We start from the raw sequence: 20,832 nt of genomic DNA, 5'->3' as shown, positions 1-20,832 counted from the left end.
TCTTATTTTCATGGGAAAATCGATGTAAATGAATTGGCGGATACTGTAGAACTTTCTACATATTTTTTTCAAATACATGTTAGATATAATGTTTTACAGTAGATGCACCTACAGTACCATGAAAGTATATGAAAGTGGTACCAGAAGAGCAGGTAGCAGTAGTAAATGAGGGGTGAAACCAGTATAGCACGGTAGTAGTAGGTATATGAGGCTGTACCATTAAATTAGGCTGTGGGAGTTTTAATCAAAATAAAAAAAAAGAAAGAACGAATTAATAGTGGTCATGCGGATGGTCCACAGGAGCAGCAGGTAGATGTATATGAAGGTGGTTTCAATCTTGGAAAGAGGTGCGATCAACATAAAACATAGTTTAACAAAACGCAAGTTTTCAGTTGAAAACAGTCCAGTCGCTACTCTACAAAAGTGAAAATTTGCGAGTAGAAGATGGGGGTTGTACACGGAAGCAGGTAGGGTGGTGCCAGGAAAGCAGGTAGCAGTAGTACATAAGGGTGGTACTACGCAGTAGAATATGAAAGGTGCTGAGCTCGCGATTGGCATAAGTAACTAAGGTGCTGAGCTATCGCGATTGGCATAAGTAACTAATTCTGGTATTTTTCTGCTTTTTTATCATCGACTTTCAGGCGGTAATAGTAGTAGTAGTAGTAGGCGAAGTTTGACGAGACAATAAGAGTAATTTATGTGGGCTGTAGCAGGAGAGCTAGTATGAGTGAGCATGAGAGTAATAAACTAGAAGGGCCAGGTAGCAGGTAGTAGTAATACACGAGGGTGGTTCCAGGAAAGCATAGCAGTAGTACGGTAGCGGTCATAAGTGCAGAAGCAGTTTCACAAAACTATCGCATTAAAACAAGTTGCACTTACGACCTTTTTCTATAACAAACATTTTGCACACATACGCGGTCTCGCACTCTTTCATCATTATCTAGTCAGAAAGAGTGCGATATAATAATTTGCCTTGGTGACAAAACCAGTTATGCGATGACGGACGTATTAAGATATTGTTACTTAATTTCAATACTGTAGATAAGTGTCTGTTTGGCTTAGCGGATAAACGCATTGGTCTAACTGAAACGCTCATTGAGACCTGCAATCGAACCCCACTGCAGTATACACTTTTTGTGTTTTAGTTATGAATTAAGAATAGCTACACTAATTCTACAGTAAGTTATATGCGATGAAATGTGTCGCGAAATTATTTACAAAAAGAATGAAGATGAGGAGAAATGTAAAAAAAATAATTAACTAACTACTAGATTTTAATTTAATAAATTATTTACGACGTTGTTTGTTGGTGAACTTTGTTCGGAGCGTTTGTTTTATCATTGCGATTGGTGTCTATTTTTATTATCTTTATTCAAAATGCAAGCAAATATTACGATTGATGCCAGGGCAAATATTGTCGCTTTACGTCAAAATGGGTTGAATATTTCTCAAATTTAAAATCAAGCCGGCTTATGTGTAAGTATTTTTTTAAATTGTAATTATGATTGTTGTGGTCTATAATTTTTTATATAATCACTAGTTGCAAGTTTATAATAAAATTTTCGTTTTTCAGAGAAATACTGTGAGCCGTTGGGTAAAGAGGTTCGAGGAAGAAGGTAGTCTGCAGTGTCGTGTAAGAAGTGGAAGGCCACCGCTTATAAACCCGACTCAGCGACGTGCCATGGTGGAAGAATATGAAACAAATGGTTTCATTCCAACAAAAATATTTGCTGATCAATTTGATACGTCAGTACGAACTGTTCGCCATGCACTCCATGCTGAAGGTTTACATCACCGGAAACCAGCTAAAAAACCGTTTTTGACACAAAAACACAAGGAGGAACAACTACGTTTTGCTCGAGAATATTTAGATTTTAACTGGGATACAACCATATTTACCGATGAAAAGACTTTCAAATCTTGCCAGAAAGGAAGACTTCATTTATGGCGAAAAAACAATACTCGCTGGTCTGAGCAAAACATTATTCCGAATACAGAATCCGGTAGAATAAATGTCAACATGTGGGGGTAGATTAGTGCTCAAGGGCCAGGTGAACTGGAATTCATACCTACGCGTGCGAACAGCTCTAATTACGTTGAAGTTTTAGTAACATAATGCTACCTACTGTGCGTAATGTTTACCCCATTGAAGAATGTAGTAAACTAAATTTTGTTCAAGATAATTGTCCGATACATCGTGCCAGTATTGTAAAAGAGTGGTTTAGCAAGTATAATGATATTAAAGTTATTCCGTGGCCAGCACGTTCCCCTAATCTAAGCCCATTGAAAATATATGGGGTTTAATGGTTCAAAGATGGGAAGCGCGAGATGAGAGATGTCCTGAGCAGCTTAAATCCCATTGCACTCAACTGTGGGAGAATTTACGCGGCACAGATATATGTGCAAACATTGTGGCCTCCATGCGGCGACGTCTGCTTAGCTGCATTGAAAATAATGGAGGCCATACTAAATATTGATTACGCTGTTTTTTTACAGTGGGCGTGCTGGTCATAATATAAAGTCATACGTAATTTATTTTTATTTTAAGATTGGGATTAAGCTTCAATCTTCTTTTCTCTTTGAGAAAATGAATATATTAAGCTATAATCTCATAAAGTGAGAAGTATAATAACACTTCTATTTTAATTTTAATATAATACAAAATGATAAATTATGTTTTTAACTTTATTAACAATAATATAAATAAATGTTTCTTCACATTACCAAATATTATTTTATTTGAACCTAAAGTTATTATTAATTATAATATAATCATTGATATATTTAAATATAATATAATATTCCTTTATATATTTATAATATATCACCTTGCTGAAGGTGACCGATCCGGACGACGTTCCGACTTTCGTGGCGAAGGATCTGCACAAGCTGCCCCCCGTCACGTTCGACCACGTCGACGTCACCAGGCTCCTAAAAGACATCATCTTCCTGAAGACGAGCCTGTCAGAAGTGCAGGCCAAATTAGAGGTCTCGGAAAAGACCATTCAGGTGCTGCGCGCAGAAGTAGTGTTATTGCGTAACACTATATCTGTAAGTAGGTCACCTGACGAGGCCTCTAAGGTGAACACACGTCGCGGGGCGCAAAACCTTTCCGTCTGCAGTTTTGCATCGGCTGATTTCGATGCGTCTGCAGTTGTAGGAGAGTGCAATGCCCCGATTACGAAAGAAGTATCCGCGTCGACGCCTCGGCGCGTTTATGCTGACGCCGCTGCTCGAACACCGAGCTGCGTGACCTTACCCCGCGCGCCTGCGCCGGCGCCCGCGCGTGTTCCTGCACGAGCCGCGCCTGCTCCGTGCCCCGCCCCGCTGCCCGCCGCACCGAGTGTGGTGCTGCCGAGACGGGATGAAGACGGTTTTGAGGTGGTGCAGAGGAAGAAGCGTCGTCACAAAACTACAAAGAACCGCTGCGGCAAAGCTCCAACAAAGCCCGAACAACTAGTGCGTGCCGCGCAGCCGAACACGCCGATATACATCTCCTGCCTACATTACTCTGTGAAGCGAGAGAGTATCGTCGAGTATGTGCGCCAGAAGTTGAAATACACGCTGAGGGTGCAGGAGCTGGAGTCGAACCGCAACGTCAACTTCAAGGCGTTTGTGGTGCGAGTACCGAATTGCTTCCTGCATCTCGTCTTAAATGAAGACTTCTGGCCTCAGAACGTGGTGTTCCGTCGCTTCCGCGGACAAGTTCCACCAGAACGCACTAAGACGTAGTATAAGGAAGCTTACTAACTTAATTTTAAGCTATATATACTAACATAATGTATAAATATCTATGTTAGTCTGCAAGGTATATGTCTATGGGCCTTAGTAGCCTGATAATAAAATTATTTATTATTATTATTGTTCACGGAAGTATTTTACTTTCTCAGCCCTTAGCTGGTTTAAACCACATTTACGGGTCAAGACCAAGTAAATGCGGCGTGTGGTGTTTAAATCATAGGTTGTTAACTATCGTCTAATGACAGGAACTTTCTCACTATGCGGCAGGTATTTAAAATAGCAGCTTTTTGTAGGGTAATATATAACGACTTTCTTAAATCTATTATTTTTAGGCTATTGTGGAGATGGTTTGGAATGACACCAGTACTGGAGAGCACTATAGGAACGACAAAGACTTTTTCTTGTCTCCATAATCGGGCGACCTCTTCTTTAAGCTCTGCGTACTTACTAATCTTTTCAGTTATTGTCTTCTGTAGGTTATGCGTGTTGGGGACGGCTATGTCTATAAGGTAAGTGGTTTTATTTTCTTTATCCATTAAAGTTATATCCGGTCTATTGTAGTGAATAGTTCTATCGGTAAGTATTGCTCTATCATAATAGAGCTTGTGTGTATTATTTTCCAGGACAGTTTGAGGTGTGTATTTATAATAGGGTAAGTTACAATTTTCTATTAATTTATATTTCAGAGCAAGTTGCTGGTGTATGATATTGGCTACTTGCTAATGTCTATGGGTGTAGTCAGTCTGGGTGAGGATGTACATGCACCCGTTAAGTGCTGAATGGTCTCTGGTTGAGATTGGCATTTGCGGCATTTATCATTTACGACTGTTGGATCTTTAATTATGTACTTCCTATAATTTTTTGTATTAATAATCTGGTCTTGAATAGCTAAAATAAATCCTTCAGTTTCGGGGAATAGACTACCTACTTTTAACCATTTATTAGAAGCTATTGGATCTACATTGGGTTGTTCAAGATCATGAGGATGCCTGCCGTGTAATACCTTTCTCTTCCAGGTGTCCGTTTTTTGAATCTGGGAATGAGAATTACAAATATTTATAACGTCGGTCTGATCGTGTAGGTTCAGAGGAGAGTAACTGTCATCATTTTGGGCTATTGCTTTATGGATATCACTAGTTTCAGATTTTGTAAGGAAAAATGATTTTAATCTACTAATTTGCTTCTCCCATAGATGGTGGATATCAATTAGGCCTCTTCCGCCATCCTGTCTTTTGATGGTTAATCTTTCTATGGCAGATTTTGGATGTAAATTATTATGTTTCGTAAGTGTAGTACGTGTGGTTCTTTCTATTTGCTCTATATCTGTTTTAAACCACTTAATTACTCCGAAAGAGTATGTTAAGATTGGTATTGCATATGTGTTTATTGCTTTAATAAGGTTTTTTTCTGCTAGATGACTTCTGCATAATGCATTTACTCTCCTTCTGTACTCTATATCTAATGTGCTCTTAATAGCTGTATGATCAAGACCTTTTTGCTGTTTATATCCCAATTATTTATACAAGTCTGTGGGTTCCATTGCGGTAATAGAATCGGTACTGTTAATAAGATAATCACCAGGTTTGATTTTGCCTCTAACAATATTGCGTCTTTATTTGCGTCTTACATTTATCTAACCCAAATTTCATGTTAATATCATTACTAAATAGTGTAGTGGTATCTATTAATTTTTTCATATCTTGTTCAGATTTGGAATATAACTTAGTGTCATCCATATAAATCAGATGTGAAATAACAACTTCCTGTGTGTTATGTTTGAGGCAATATCCAACCTGGCTCCGCTGTAGCATAGAGGACAAAGGGTTCAACGCTAGGCAAAACCATAAGGGACTCAAGGAATCTCCTTGGTAAATACCTTTTCGAATTAAAATTTCTCTAGTAATAATTGAATTGCGGTCATAATTTCCTTGCAAAGAAGTTTTCCATCGGGTCATAATATTGCTTAAGAATTCTATAATTTTAATGTTAACTCTGTAAATTTGTAATACTTTAATTAGCCAGGAGTGAGGTATACTATCAAATGCTATCTGGTAATCTATATAAGTACAATGGAGATTCCTGCTTTTTGTAGATGCATGTTTATGAATTATAGAGTCTATGATCAACTGTTCCTTACATCCCATATGGTTCCGCCTGCACCCCTTTTGTTCCTCTGCTAAAATGTTGTGTTGTTCGATATGGCTGTTAATTTTTAAAGTAAGTACCGATGTTAATATTTTATAAATTGTAGGAAGGCAAGTGATAGGTCTATATTGCGAAGGTTCTGCTGAGTGCTTACCTTTTGGTAGCATATAAGTTACTCCTGTTGCTAAGAAATCCGGTGTTATCTGTGTACCTACTATTATATCTGTTAAATTCTTTGCTAAACTTCCGTGTATAGAGAATAATTTCTTATACCAATAGTTATGTATTTTGTCAACCCCTGTTGATTTCCAATTATGAAGCCTACTTGTAATATTTAAAACATCTGTTTCGGTAACCTCAGCAAAACGCATCTCTTCTATCGCAGCCCACTTAGCCTCCTCTTCATTAATCCACTCTGCGTTTTCATTATACTGTACATGCTCTTCCCATATACTAGACCAAAATGTTTCCAGCGACTCTTTCGTTGGTAGTTCGACATTATTATTCTGAGTGATAGTTTCTGCTTGCGGTTTTAATAAATTCCTATAGAACATTTTTTCATTACTATTAAATACTACATTATCATTCCTACGCTGCTGTGCTTTTTTATATCTTTTCAATCTATGGACTTTAAGCGCAAGTTTTTGTTTCAAAGTGTCTAAAAATTCTTCCGGTTTCCTGTTATTGTCTTCATGTCTAGTATGTGTTATCCTACTTTTAAATATTGTTTCTACTCTTTTAATAACTTTCTTTCATCTATTATTATTGATATATTGTGTTAGTGTACCACAGTCTGCTCTCAGCTTCTCTTATCTCTCTCTAATCTAACTTGCCACGCCGGTTTATTATTATGCTTTGGTCTAGTATTTCCTACGTAATCAGTGACTTTATAGCCTAATTCTTCGGAGATTACAAGAGCTGTGCAGTATACGATTGTATTTAAATCTACTAATTGAGTATCCTCAGAAATAAATTTAACTAATATATTATTATTAAATACTGAAACTAATTGCACAAGTTTGGGACTATATTTAAGTTTAGGTAACCTTGGCCGGGACTCTGGATCTATTCCAGAGTAAAGTACTAGGGTTGTTTTAAACTTTTCTAGTATGTCCGCAGTCCATGAGTCTGGTAATGGATCAGGTTCAGCCAAAGTATTTATATCGTTTTCTATCGTTAAAGTAAGGGATTCTGTCTGAGTACCGATATCTGTTCCTAAGTAATTTGGGGTTTGAATGTTTATAACGTGTTGACTAAACGAGTCGTGTGAGAATACATTTACGTCTTGATTTTGAGCATCTGATAATGAATTTTCATTTCGGTTTTCTTCTAGTTGGGCTCGGACCTCTTCTTTTATCCTATCTAACTCTGCTTGTGGTATCAATTTATTTCTAACTATTGTTCTTCATTGGTCTGAGATTCTCTGTTCAGAGACGTTAATTTCCGGGTATTTTTGTGAGAAAAGTTCATGAAGTAGTTTACGGTAAATGGTCATGTCTGTTTCTAATTTAGTTATGTAATAATATGTACGCATGATAAATAGGTTCACTTCCTTACTCCATCTCATGCGTACTCTAGGTTTGCCAGCCTTGGTGGACGCGGGCAAAAAGGTATTCACCTCCCGCGCAACATTCAAGGTAGGAGTGGGGGTACCAGCATTACTAATAGGTGAAGATAACAAAGAGGGTGTGTAAGATACTGTACTAGGGCTAAATGGTTCTATTGGACTAATTGTCCTGTCTGTCAGTCGGTCAATTTCGTCGAAGGGATCGGCTGTAGTATCCTTATCGGTGGGAGCCCGCCTGCTCAACTCCTCACCGCTGACGGTTCGCATGCTGAGACACCCAGCGTCAGCTCCAGGTGTGCCCCGGCGATCGCCCCCGGGCAGCGGTCCTATACGTTTCCTCTTTGAACGAGTCTCCATGTTGAATGGGTTACCAGAGCCACGTTAGCCACGACAGTAATTTCTCAATCGCGAGTCCGCCCCCCACGTGATTAGATGGTCAATCAGGACGTGCGGCTGGGTTTTAGGGGGCTTATTATTATTATTATTATTATTTGTATCTCTTTTTAGTCACGGGATCACTTCATGTGAAGAGACCCGGTCCTTTTTAAAGGCTTGCACGGGGACACAGGTCCAACATGTAGAGGCCTTGTTGAGAACTTTAATCGAAAATGTGATGGGGTATCTACCAGAGGCCATTCACCCCTCCTCTATTAAAGAACAAACATGGACGACCCAAGGTAGCTACAAAACTATTGCAAATTGTAATGTGTATAAATAATAAGGGCTATCGGTATTAATAATGTTAAATGGAATGGTTTCCTTTAAAGCTATGGAAAACTATAGCACCTGCCTTTCAACACATAAAAATGGAATTAAATTGGCAGGCGGTGACTCGCCGGCTCAAAAATGGGCCCCCCATCATACCGCCACGATAGGCAGCGAGAGGCAACATCAGTGAGGTAGGCTAAGGGTGTAGAGAGGTGCGACACCGATTTCACCATCGCGGGTCACGGACCCGGAGCGGGCTTCCTCGTTATTACGCCATTAGACACTTCCACCCCCGAGCATATAGCTCTAGCGACCCCTCTCTAGCCAGCCAGTTAAGGCAAGAAAGAGCTGGGAGTCCCCGTAAAGAGTGACCCCCTGGGGCATTCAGGTTCCGTTGTGTCGCTACTCACAAACAGCTCGCCACAAGCTGCCCTGCGGATGTATGCGCCTACATATACCTTCAGACACATTTTTTATTTATATCTCAAGGTTTGAAAAAGCATACTAATGTACCCTCTGGTCATGCGTTATTCCCATGGAGAGAGAGAACGACTAGCCCCGAGGGGGTTATTATTATTATTATTATCTATATCTATACTAATATATAAAGCTGAAGAGTTTGTTTGTTTGAACGCGCTAATCTCAGGAACTACTGGTCCAGATTGAAAAATTATTTTTGTGTTGAATAGACCATTCATCGAGGAAGGCTTTAGGCTATAAACTATCACGCTGCGACTAATATGAGCGAAGATAGGTAGAATGGAAAATGTGAAAAAACAGGGCAGTTATAAATCATAACATATATCTTCTACCCACGGGAACGAAGTCGCGGGCAACAGCTAGTTATAATATAAAATCTATAAATAAATATACAATTATGTTGCTTCTAATAAGAGAGTAAGGTAAAAAAAGGGCGATCTGACGAATCAATTGAGATTCGAACTGTCATCCACTCATTCCCAAGTCACACATTGTTGCACTTAACCATATGAACTCTTGAAGTTTAAATTGATATAATAGTTGGTCCATTAAAAGACCGCAGAAATTATGAGGTAGTTTTAGTTAAATAATAAAATTGTGAATATGTTGCAGGTAGATTTGAAAATTAACTTGTTGATAAAGGTGCATACCACACTAATAGGAAAGAAAACAAATATATTGTTATCTTTGTCTAGTATTACCCACACACACTATTATCTTGTAGTTATACTGTATGACAGGTAATGTTTGTGTTGACATCACGCACACATGTATGCGCCGTAGCATGCAGGCGAATACGATCTTTGATGTGCTACTGGACTTATGGCCCCAGACTGTACATAACGGCGATACCAGAAAAGCAGGTAGTGGACATGAGGCTTGTACCAGGAGAGTGGGTACTGTGTGGAATTAAATACTGCTATTTCATAAAGTTTGTAGCTGGGTAGCAGGTACTGTACATGCATGAGCTCGGTATCAGTAGAGTGGGCAGCAGTCATGAGGGGGTTACCAGGAGAGCAGGTAGCAGTAGTACATGAGGGTGGTAACATTAGTTCGCGAGTCAAAATAAAAAAAGGAGTTAATGATTGGTAGCAACTATGAGATTGGTACAGCAGCAGTAGATGTATATGAAGATGGTTGCGATCTTGCTGAAGGGCCACGATTAGCCTAAGAAACTACTATTCAATCAGCAATATTATCATCGACTCTAAGGCGGCACAAAGTTCGAAGGAAATGCTAGATTGATATAACGCACCTATACTAATATTGTAAAGCTGATGAGTTAGTTTGTTTGAACGTGCTAATCTCAGAAACGAATAGTCCGATTTAAAAATTTCGTTGAAGTTTTGTAAAAGTTTATTAATTGATGAAGACTAAAGGATATAATACCTATCATTAAACCATGATTAATAGGAGCCGGCATGTAATATAAATCTTACAAATACGGACGGAAGTTACGTGGACTCTAAAATTAATCCGATTTCAAAAGATCCTAACTTATAACTTCTTACTAACAGTAGGGTAAAATTGGGGCTTCTGTATCGTCGTCGGGAGTCGGAAGCCCCAATTTTACAATCGAGAACTAATTAACACAATGTGTATAGTAATCTGATTGCATCGATGGTAAATATTTATTGTTTGTGTAGTACTGATCATAAAATTATCATCATTTTCTGAACTGAAACACTGAAACACTGAAACACTTAATTTGTCTTTGAACAACAGTGTCATGGAATATAACCGGGAACATCTGTTACCAGTTGAACATCCGTTTGAAATAAAATCGGAAACCTTAGCAGCACAGCAACTGTGTGGAATTAAATCTATTGTTTGTTGATTATACATTTAATAACATTTTGTTCATTTTATTTTTGCGTGGATAGTCTCTAAGTTAAAATTATATTTTGCCTTTCTTTTTAATTTTTGTCCAACGTACTATAATAACGTTCATCACTATATAGTATAAAACAAAGTCGCTTTCTCTGTCCCTATGTCCCTTTGTATGCTTAAATCTTTGAAACTACGCAACGGATTTTGATGCGGTTTTTTTAATAGATAGACTGAGTCTTAAGGAATGTTTATATGTATAATACATAAGCATTGCACCCGTGCGAAGCCGGGGCAGGTCGCTAGTATAATAATATAGGTTTTATTTATACTTACTTACTGTATTTTGTTAATTATCGCTCTTACGAGAGTGTAATGAATTCTCATGGTAGGTAGTTACAGATAATTAATAAACATTTTAAAAGGTAGGAATGCAAAAGAAATTAAAATGACATATTTATCTCATTAAAAAAGTTTATTTTCAAGACACCATTTTTTTAAACATATTACATTTTTTAAAGCACATATTGAGTCATGATAAACACAACTGTAAAAATCTTCAGAATGTTTATACCGATCATATAGGCTTAATAAATTAGGACATCTTTTATTTTCTAAATTAATTAATTACACTATTATTGTTATTATTTAAATTTCCTTTCAACCATAACACTTTTTCATAACCTTTAGTATATATACACTTATCTCTTAAAATATCTAAAATGAAATACTGATAATTTGAATAAGGTATATATCCTTCACTCCAGTATATCTTCCGGTTACGCTCAATCCATGTAACTTGCTGTCTTTCTCGTTTTGTTAAATTGTAAAAGGGAAATGGCGGCTTTATTAAAAATACTTGCAGTTGTTTATTACAGTATATAGCAATCTCTTTTATTATAAATGCATTTGCTTCTGTCTTAAAGCCTTGAATGTCTACAATGGCAGTCATGATAACCAGCGCACTATGTTGCTCAAAGGTTTGTATTCCACAAGTCGATCGTGGATTCACAGCAAACTCGCAAAGAACACAGAACACTGGTTAAGAGACTTTGAGGTGGCGGTATTTAATAGCGTCCATTATTCCATACAGAGTGCGTTTGTAAGAAAGAGTGCTATTCGCGGAGGGTCACTGATTATTGTTTCAAACGAAATTAAATGTAAAGAACGTCCTGACATTGTCAACCTTTCTGTCGAACGCTCTATTGATTTAACTGTCCTGTGTAGAACTAGAGCAATACATTATTATTTGTGTGTACAGACCCCCTTCAAGTGATTTTAATTTATTTGACTCTGTTATGGAAGATTCACTATCGCAAGTTAAATGTAATAATAAACAAGTTATAGTTTGTGGGGATTTCAATGTAAATATTTTAGAACTAGCTTGTGCCCGCGACTTCGTCCGCGTGGAATAGTGACTTCCGGCAGAAAAGTATAGATAGCTGTGTCCGCGACTCCGTCAGCGTGTAACTCCTTGTGTATTAAGTTAATGTATTGGTAATATTTATTATTATTATTTATATTGGTAATATTGTTTAGATCACGTTCACATAAGGCTTAACCCTTTATAAGACACAGAACTTAAAAATATTTATAGCTTTTAAACTTTATAATAATGTGTTAAGGTTCAAATTCTGGTGGCAATATAAGTACCACTGCCTTATAAAGGTAAGGTAAAGGTACCTATAAAACGAAAATACTGTAGTGCAAAGCTTCCGGGTAAACTATATTGAAAGTTGACCCGTCCGGCACGTGAACATAAAGACTTTTAGAACTGCTAACACGGGAAAGAGCAACATACAACTGACCATGTGAGAAACAACTGACACTGAGATCTACTCCAGCAACACGAAAAGTCTGCCCTTGAGCCTTGTTAATTGTCATTGCATAACACACCGATACTGGGAATTGCGTCCTTTTAAATTGGAATGGAAAATTATTTGGTATTAAGGGTATTCTGGGAATAAAGACGGTTTCTCCTGCACCGCAACCTGTTAAAATTTGAGCCTCGATTATATTTTGTTGCAACTGGGTTACTTTTAGTCGAGTTCCATTGCAAAGTTGTGGTGGTTTTAAATTTCGGAGCATAATAATCGGTATCCCAATTTTTAAACAAATTTCATGAGAGGGAAGTCCGGGCATATTTAAAGAATTTAAAAATTCTATCGGGTAATTAGTGGCTTCTTGTTCATCGACCATTCTATTTATTGATCTATAAACTTTGCTTTCCCCCTGTATATTCGACAGTATTTTGTTATTGATCTCAGATGCCTGGTCATTGCGAGGAGTTAAAATAGATCTTTCGCATAGCCAAGAATTGTCCCTATTTAATATATTTGTTACGTCACCGTAAACCGACGATATAAGATGTGGTTGAGATTGCACCATACAACATAATTCAGGCGTCAGTATAAGTTTTCCTTGGTGTAGTTGTGGATAGGTACCTTCACCAATCTTTAACAATGTGTCAGAAAATTGACTATCATCCGGGTTATCTCCAGTTCTCACTCGCATATTTATAGTCAAATGCACCGATTGTATATCTCGCCATAAATAAGAGCTTTTCAGGCAAGCCCTAACCTCATCAGCTCGGGTTCCCCGTGGTATTACCGGTAAGGTTTGTCGGAAATCACCACAAAATAAAACCGTGATACCGCCCATTGGTCGATCATTTTGTCTTATATCCCTTAAGGTTCTGTCTACCGCTTCTACTCCTTTTCGATGGGCCATCGTACATTCATCCCATATGATTAAACTACACTCGCGTAATACCTTAGCTTTGTCGCTATTTCTTGAAATACTACAGGTTGGATTTTCCGTGCGATCTAAATCAATTGGTATTTTAAACATACTGTGAGCAGTTTTACCTCCTGGTAGCAATGTTGCAGCTATCCCTGATGAAGCTACGGCAAGAGCAATTTTACGCTGATTTCGAACATAAGCCAATATTAATTTAGTCAAAAAGGTTTTTCCAGTTCCTCCAGGTGCATCTAAAAACCATATTGTTCCCAAATTATTTTGAACACTATTGCACACGCGGTCATAAACTGAACGTTGTTCTGCAGTCATCATTGGGACACCGTTTTCTAATGTTGTCAGCAGTTCCGTTAAATTGTAACCAATCTCTGCGGAATATTCCCTATTAGTTACCTCTCCGACTGAGGTTGGTGTTGGCAAACCATATTCACAGAGTGATTTACCGCCTACTGCTGTTAAGTCATCCTGAAGAGCTAATAAGCACTGATTTATGGCAAGATCACGGAAATTATCATTAGTTGTGCCTTCATCATTGTTAGGTATATTTCTAAGAAAGTCTTCTGAAAATTTTTCTTTATTGTTTTCCCATAATGTTACAGCATCTGACAAATTACAAAATGTGAGTAATGTTACAAATAAATGGCGTAACCGTCGTGGATTATCACTAACACAGGATTCTGCTAAAGCGTCATCCCAATGCTGATCATTTTCAAGCAAATGACGCGCTTGGCAAGCTGCTTGATAAGTGGGATAAACAACATCGTCTACTTTTCTCAAATCTATAAATGAGGTTGGTCCTCGCACGGTATGTAATAATAATCGCAAATAGAAACACTCAGCGTTGTTAGGATGAACGGTGTACACTCTACCAAGAACATGTTCTTTAAAAATACCTGACTCGCCATCTACAGGCCTGCCACGGCGTCTTCGATTAAAGACACCCCGTTGCTTATCGTAGGTATAACACGATGGAACTTCCTCATACAAAAGAGATTTTGCAAAATCATCAGTTTGGCAAAGTCGAAAGAATGCTAATAAACTTGTTTGTCTAGGGTTCTCTAACCGTTCTGTGACATTTTCGGCGTTGAAATATATACGTTGGCCGCCTTCAAGATGAACATCTAGATGAGTCACAGGTGGATATCTTTCGTGAATGTTGAAACTTAAGATCCGCCACACAGCTTCTGAAGAACTTATATATCTGCCTGACTGAAATCTTGTAACTTCATCATGTTCATTTCTCAAAGCAAATGTAGCTTGGTCACTGCCCTTATTAATATACTTACAAATATATTTTATTGACTCTACACTATTACACATTTCAACATTTATGTGAGCTTGAAATGCTCTGGACAACACAGGAGAATACGGAACGACCCACCTATTATCTAAAGTAACTTGTTGTCCAGACACTCGCTTTTCAACAGTAAAACCATCATTATCTCTTGAACGGCGACGATATAATGGGTATCCATCATGTCCTGTTACAGTGCCATCCACTAAGGCTTTTGGATATCTTTTAGTGCAACGACCGTCTTGCATGCAAGGAGAATTCCCGTTAAACGAACCACATGGACCATGTATCATATGAGTTTTAACAATGTCGTATAACACGGGATCTGCAATCGGACTTGGAATTTCAGCACTGATTAAACTGTCTACATCATTAGGTCGAACCTTATCTTTTAACCAAAGCAGGATATGTGCGTGAGGTAAGCCGCGTTTTTGCCATTCAATACTATACATATAACACAATACTTCTCCAAAAATTTTATCTTTGGTAAGTAGATCTATCATTGATTTTAATTTTAAATGAAAAACTCTTGCGATGATATCATGGCGGTCATGCGGTGCTTGACCCTCAAGAAGCTCCCGAGTAATTTCATCCCACTTAGGATTGGTAGTTACAGTAATAAATAAGTCGGGACGTCCATATTTTCTTACGTAACAAAAAGCATCTTGAGTACGTTCGTGCATGTATCGTGGACCACCAGTAAAAGAAGAGGGCAAAATAACTAAACGACCCATATTCACCGTATCGTTATCTTGCTGCATGGCGTCGCGAAGGTGCACGTATTCTTCAACGCGCAGCTGCCTTTGATTAGATCGTATATAAACTAATCTCTCGGTTTCAATTTTTGCGTACATGTCTACAATAAACTGATTGAATAAGCCACGAAAACGTTGAAAGTATACAAACCTATTCCGTCTTACTTGCAAGTGGTAGCAGTAAAATTGAAGGCATGAAATCTTTTTATTATAATTAGGTGCGCCTGTACGCGGATCAGTTTGGTATAAAGCAAAATTATAACCATCTTCCCCTCGACAGTATATCAAAGGATATTGCAAACTGTCGTAAGCCCTGTGGGTTTCATAAATACGTTGCAAACGATTATCTCTGGAACGGATAACGATATCACGCCTATCGGCATTTATAACAATTTTATAATTGTTATCATCATCTCGAGGAAGAGCTTCTAATGCCGATTTAAAACTGCATACATACGAATTAACCTGATGCAACATGTTCTGAAGTTGTGATATGAGTTCAGTATTTAAATTCGGGGAAATATTGATTTCTTATATTCGACTGTTCGTTGTAGTCGGATACAAAATATATTTGAAGAAACTTAGGTTGGTTTTCAGGCAAAAGGGATCCTATCAAATGGTAAACCTGACCTTGTATCTTAAAAGTAGGCATGAAATGACCTTCTGAGATTTGTTGAGCGCCAAAGGATGTCATTTGAAATGCACTATTATAAGTGCGAATATTATCTAAAAACTGTTTAGATTGTATATGTTCCCCTAAAAGTAGTGATTTCAAAGGTTCCGGTGGGTCTTCGAATGAAGGCAAATTTATTTTACCTGTAGAACAACAGAAACCAGCTGACTCCTTACTCCACTTTGAAGCATTACAAAAACGACATACCACGTTCATATCGCCTATTACAGAAGATGATCCATAATCAATTGTGAGGTTATAAGCAAACCCACTTTTATATTTGTCGGACCAAGCCACCGAATTTCTAGATTGATCTTCTATGTGTACATCTAAGTTATTAAGGCTATGTCGAAATCTGTCTGCAGTAAGACGGGCCTCTCGCTGTTCGTCCGTTTCAAGAGACCGAATATTTTCGATTCTTAATCTTTCATTAGACAAACTTACTGATCGTTCTTGTCTCAAAGAATTATAATATTCGCGTACCGACTCTAGTCGTTGTTCATGCTCATGTGCGTCTTCGAGAGATCGAATAACATTATGGTGCACCCTATCATTTGTCAAACGGTCTTCATATTGAGTTAAAGTTTCAGATTCTCGAGATAAAATATGACGTTCGCGGTCAGCTGTGAGACGCAATTCCCTCTCAGTGTAGGTTTCTGACTCGCGAGACAATATATGACGTTCGCGGTCAGCTGTGAGACGCAATTCCCTCTCAGTGTAGGTTTCTGACTCGCGAGACAATATATGACGTTCGCGGTCAGCTGTGAGACGCAATTCCCTCTCAGTGTAGGTTTCTGACTCGCGAGACAATATATGACGTTCGCGGTCAGCTGTGAGACGCAATTCTCTGTCAGTGAGGTTTCTGACTCGCGAGACAATATATGACGTTCGCGGTCAGCTGTGAGACGCAATTCCCTCTCAGTGTAGGTTTCTGACTCGCGAGACAATATATGACGTTCGCGGTCAGCTGTGAGACGCAATTCCCTCTCAGTGTAGGTTTCTGACTCGCGAGACAATGTATGCCGTTCGCGGTCAGCAGTGAGACGCAATTCTCGTTGTGACGCAGTTTCAGCATCTCGGGATAACACATGTTGTTCTCGGTCAATGGTAAGCCTCAGCTCTCGTTGAGAAGAGCTTTGAGACGCCCGTGATGTAGCTCGTCTCGCTCTGTCAGCTGCTAATCGCATCTCTCTCTCTGGAGAGCTTTCATTGGCTCGAGAGGTTGAGGCACTAACTCTCATAGAGTTTAACCGATGTGCTCTTTCCTCTGCCGATTCTTGAGAACGCGCATTTCTCATCCTTTTAGCATCTCTCGAATTTCGAGATAAAGATGGTCGTTTTTTAGGTGGCATTGTGTATTTTTAATCGACGGTAACTGAAGCTACCTTACACTTACAATTATATATAGTTATTATGTAATAATTACGAAAATAAACTATTAATATAATAAAACACTACCAATTACGAAAATAAACTATTAATACAATTAAACACTACCAAAATAACTAATATAATAATAACGAAAATAAACTATTAATATAATTAAACACTACCAATTACGAAAATAAACTATTAATTTAATTAAACACTACCAATTACGAAAATAAACTATTAATTTAATTAAACACTACCAAATTACGAAAATAAACTATTAATACAATTAAACACTACCAAAATAAATAATATAAAAATACGAAAATAAACTATTAATATAATTAAACACTACCAATTACGAAAATAAACTATTAATACAATTAAACACTACCAAAATAACTAATAGGTGTACCTACTACTAATACTATTAATCTAATACCTATTATATAAACTAACAACAAAACAATTCTAAAAATAAACTATTCAAAGACTAAAAGTCGTGCTGATAAGCACGGTTTGCAAATAACAATTATTGATTGTCAATAAGGTCGAACAGTCTGAACGTCTATTCGCATCAACAGCCAAATATTGTATGACGCTCGAGCGCGGACCCCCCGCCTTTTTATACCTCCCGCCACGACGCGCGTCGAGCGCGGCAACCGATACACAAAAATAATCCTTATAGCATGACTCTGTATTCACGCGCGATTTCTTATTATTTCATGTATAACTTTGGTGTTTCTACACCGATTTACATGATTCTTTTTTTATTGAATAGGTAATAATGTTAACTTTTTTAATTGGGGATGAGTGATAGTGTTGTAAACGTTAGAGTAGACAAATACAATCAGAAATCTCCGAATTGCTAAGCTATCGGGAGTTTCACGTGTTATTGTGAGTCAACCATAAAAGTTAGACATATGCTGTCGAGGAATATTTTTTATATAATTTTAGGGAGAATATTTCCGTCATACATGATTTCTATGTAGCTTTAACCTATAAGCCTGCACACGTGACGGAAGCTTAAAAAATGGAGTAACTTACCCCGTTTTCCCAATATTTCCCTTCACTGCTCTGCTCCTATTGGTCGTAGCGTAATGAAAAGTATACTATAACCTGCCCAAGAGTATGAAGAATAATTGTGCCAAATTTCGTTAAAATCCGTCGAGTAGTTTTTGTTTCTATAACGAATATACAGACAGAAGACAGACAGACAGACAGACAGACAGAAGACAGACAGCGACCAGGACAGACAAAGACAAAAATTTACTGATTGCATTTTTGGCATCAGTAGCGATCCCTAACCACCCCTTGATAGTTATTTTTTAAATATATTTTATGTACAGAATTGACCTCTCTACAGATTTATTATAAGTATAGATAGATATAGATTAGCTCCATTTACTATCCGACTTCTGAATTTGTTCAAGTCGTTTCATTTAGATAACCTTTTTTGCGAAACAACAACTACTTTACAACTACTAAATATATCGATAATATATTTAGTAGTTGTAAAGCAAATAAAACATTACTTTTAACTGATATTACTTCTGATCATTTGCGGCCAACTTGCTAGTTTTTTCCAGTTACTTCATAAAAAAACTGTTAAGGTTGTCAGTAGGCCTTACACAGCGCATCGTTGTTCGCGTTTCAAAAACAACATCAAGTCAAAATTACGGCCATCACTTTTGGACTCGATTAACCCAAATGAGGCTTATGAATCAGTTTTTAATGTAGTTAAAAGCGAGTTTGAAACAACTAGGCAAGTCAAGTGCAGTTCTGCTGCCTCGTTTAATCAATGGGCCACTACTGGTATATACAAAAGTCGAAGTAGGTTGTATGAGTTATATGGCATGAAAAATATAAATTTGATGCAGATTTTGTAAATTATGTTAGAAATTATTCTAAAATTTTTAAAAAGGTTTGTAACTCTGCTAAGTCTAACTATTGTGATGTATGTAGGTAACCTAATGTCTAGTCTGTTTAGTATTAGTCTATGTAACCACTAGAAATGTATTGATATTTTAAACATGTAACCAATATTATTGATTCATTATTATATTCGATCTTGACTAAATACGTTGTCTCATTTCGGACCTCACATGGCGACCATGCCCATCGGAGAAGACTTAGCGCGAAAGCCGAGTAAGCAAATTCCGTTGCCCAGATAAAGCAGGCGAACTCTAAACAGTGTCGCGATTAAGACTCTTTAAAATGAATATTATAATTACGACCGTTGTGTGTGAACAGTATAAGCAGACTTTTACTTACATTACATAAAAATGGGTTCCTCTCAAACTAAGGAAGAAGTTATTGTGCCTCAAAATGCTGTTGGTGGCAATGGTAATTCCGCTTCAATTGAACAACTATATTACCATGCAAGTACGGGCAACTATATGCTGGGAATAATCTGCATATTGCTAATTATTGGTGGAATTTACATCATTGGCCGATTGTACCGGAAATGTCACGGGCAGTGGATGCAAAGAGAGTTAAATGAGTTTGCATTGCGGCGTTTCAGCGAGTTTCTTTTCGTCGTAGAGAGCCAAAAATCGACGAGGTTTAAGATGTGTTAGTTTACGGTGTGTGTAAAAGAAAGTGAAAAGTGCATTATATTGCGACGGTGCGTGGTCTGCCGGATATCGTGATATGATTATAGGTATGAGTAGTTATATAATGAAGGCTATCCTTATATTGTTGTGTATGCAATTATGTACTCGCATATTATTTTAATTTAGATGTATTAATGGCATATATATAGATTACTCAATCAATTGCTGATTTTGTTTTACATTTTAAATATTAGAAGACAGACATAATATTAGTAGTCCATTGTAAGTGACACCGATGTGATATATCAGCAGATATTTACTTTGTTATGGCGCAGGAGTTAAAGGAAATACATGATAAAATTAAATTAATTAAAGATTACTTAATAAAAATAGGCCCCAGTCGTAGGTCTACAAAAATAAAATCAGAGAAATTATCTGAAGCTGAAGTTTGTATGGTAAATTTAATATTTTGTTTGAAACAATTAATACAACAGATAGCTAATGAGGAAATTAAAACTGCTGATATAGATCACATTGAAAAGTTGTGTAGTTATATAAAATCATACTATTTGAAAATTCTTGACCTGTGTAAAAGTGTTGATCAGAAAGACAACATGGAGATATTTAATTTAAAGACAGCTTTATCCTTATTCCAATCATGACTGATGACGAGAAAGGAATTAAACAAATTATTTCTAATATTGAATACTATAATTCTATGTTAGACAGTAATGGGAGCCAAGCACTAATTAATTTTGTGCTAAAATCAAGACTTTCAGAGAGCGCCAAGTTGCGCTGTGTGCTAGTTATTCATCTGTTGCAGATCTTATTAAGGACATGAAGGAGCACCTTTGGCCAAAGAAATCTGACACTACAATTCAGTAGCAACTTCAACGAGCTCGGCAAGACGCTTCGAGCATTGAAGAATTCGGTAAGCAAATTGAACAGCTTTTTGTTGA

General features: G+C 37.4%; 1 protein-coding gene across 1 annotated transcript; it reads left to right on the top strand.

The window, feature by feature from the left end:
- Window positions 1–1,573: 1,573 nt before the first annotated feature.
- LOC113506859 (microtubule-associated protein homolog maph-1.1-like) lies at window positions 1,574–3,732 on the top strand (the record flags this gene model as incomplete). The annotated part of the gene is made up of 2 exons (XM_026889695.1): window positions 1,574–1,750; window positions 2,839–3,732. Coding segments are annotated over 2 exons (1,071 nt in total), but the record flags the coding sequence as incomplete, so codon positions are not given.
- Between the last annotated feature and the right edge of the window lie 17,100 nt (window positions 3,733–20,832).

Source organism: Trichoplusia ni (genome assembly GCF_003590095.1).
Source record: "Trichoplusia ni isolate ovarian cell line Hi5 chromosome 28 unlocalized genomic scaffold, tn1 tig00002152_group27, whole genome shotgun sequence".
NCBI lineage: Eukaryota > Metazoa > Arthropoda > Insecta > Lepidoptera > Noctuidae > Trichoplusia > Trichoplusia ni.
Note: the sequence above shows the minus strand (reverse complement) of the source record. Positions and strands in the feature narration are given on the sequence as shown.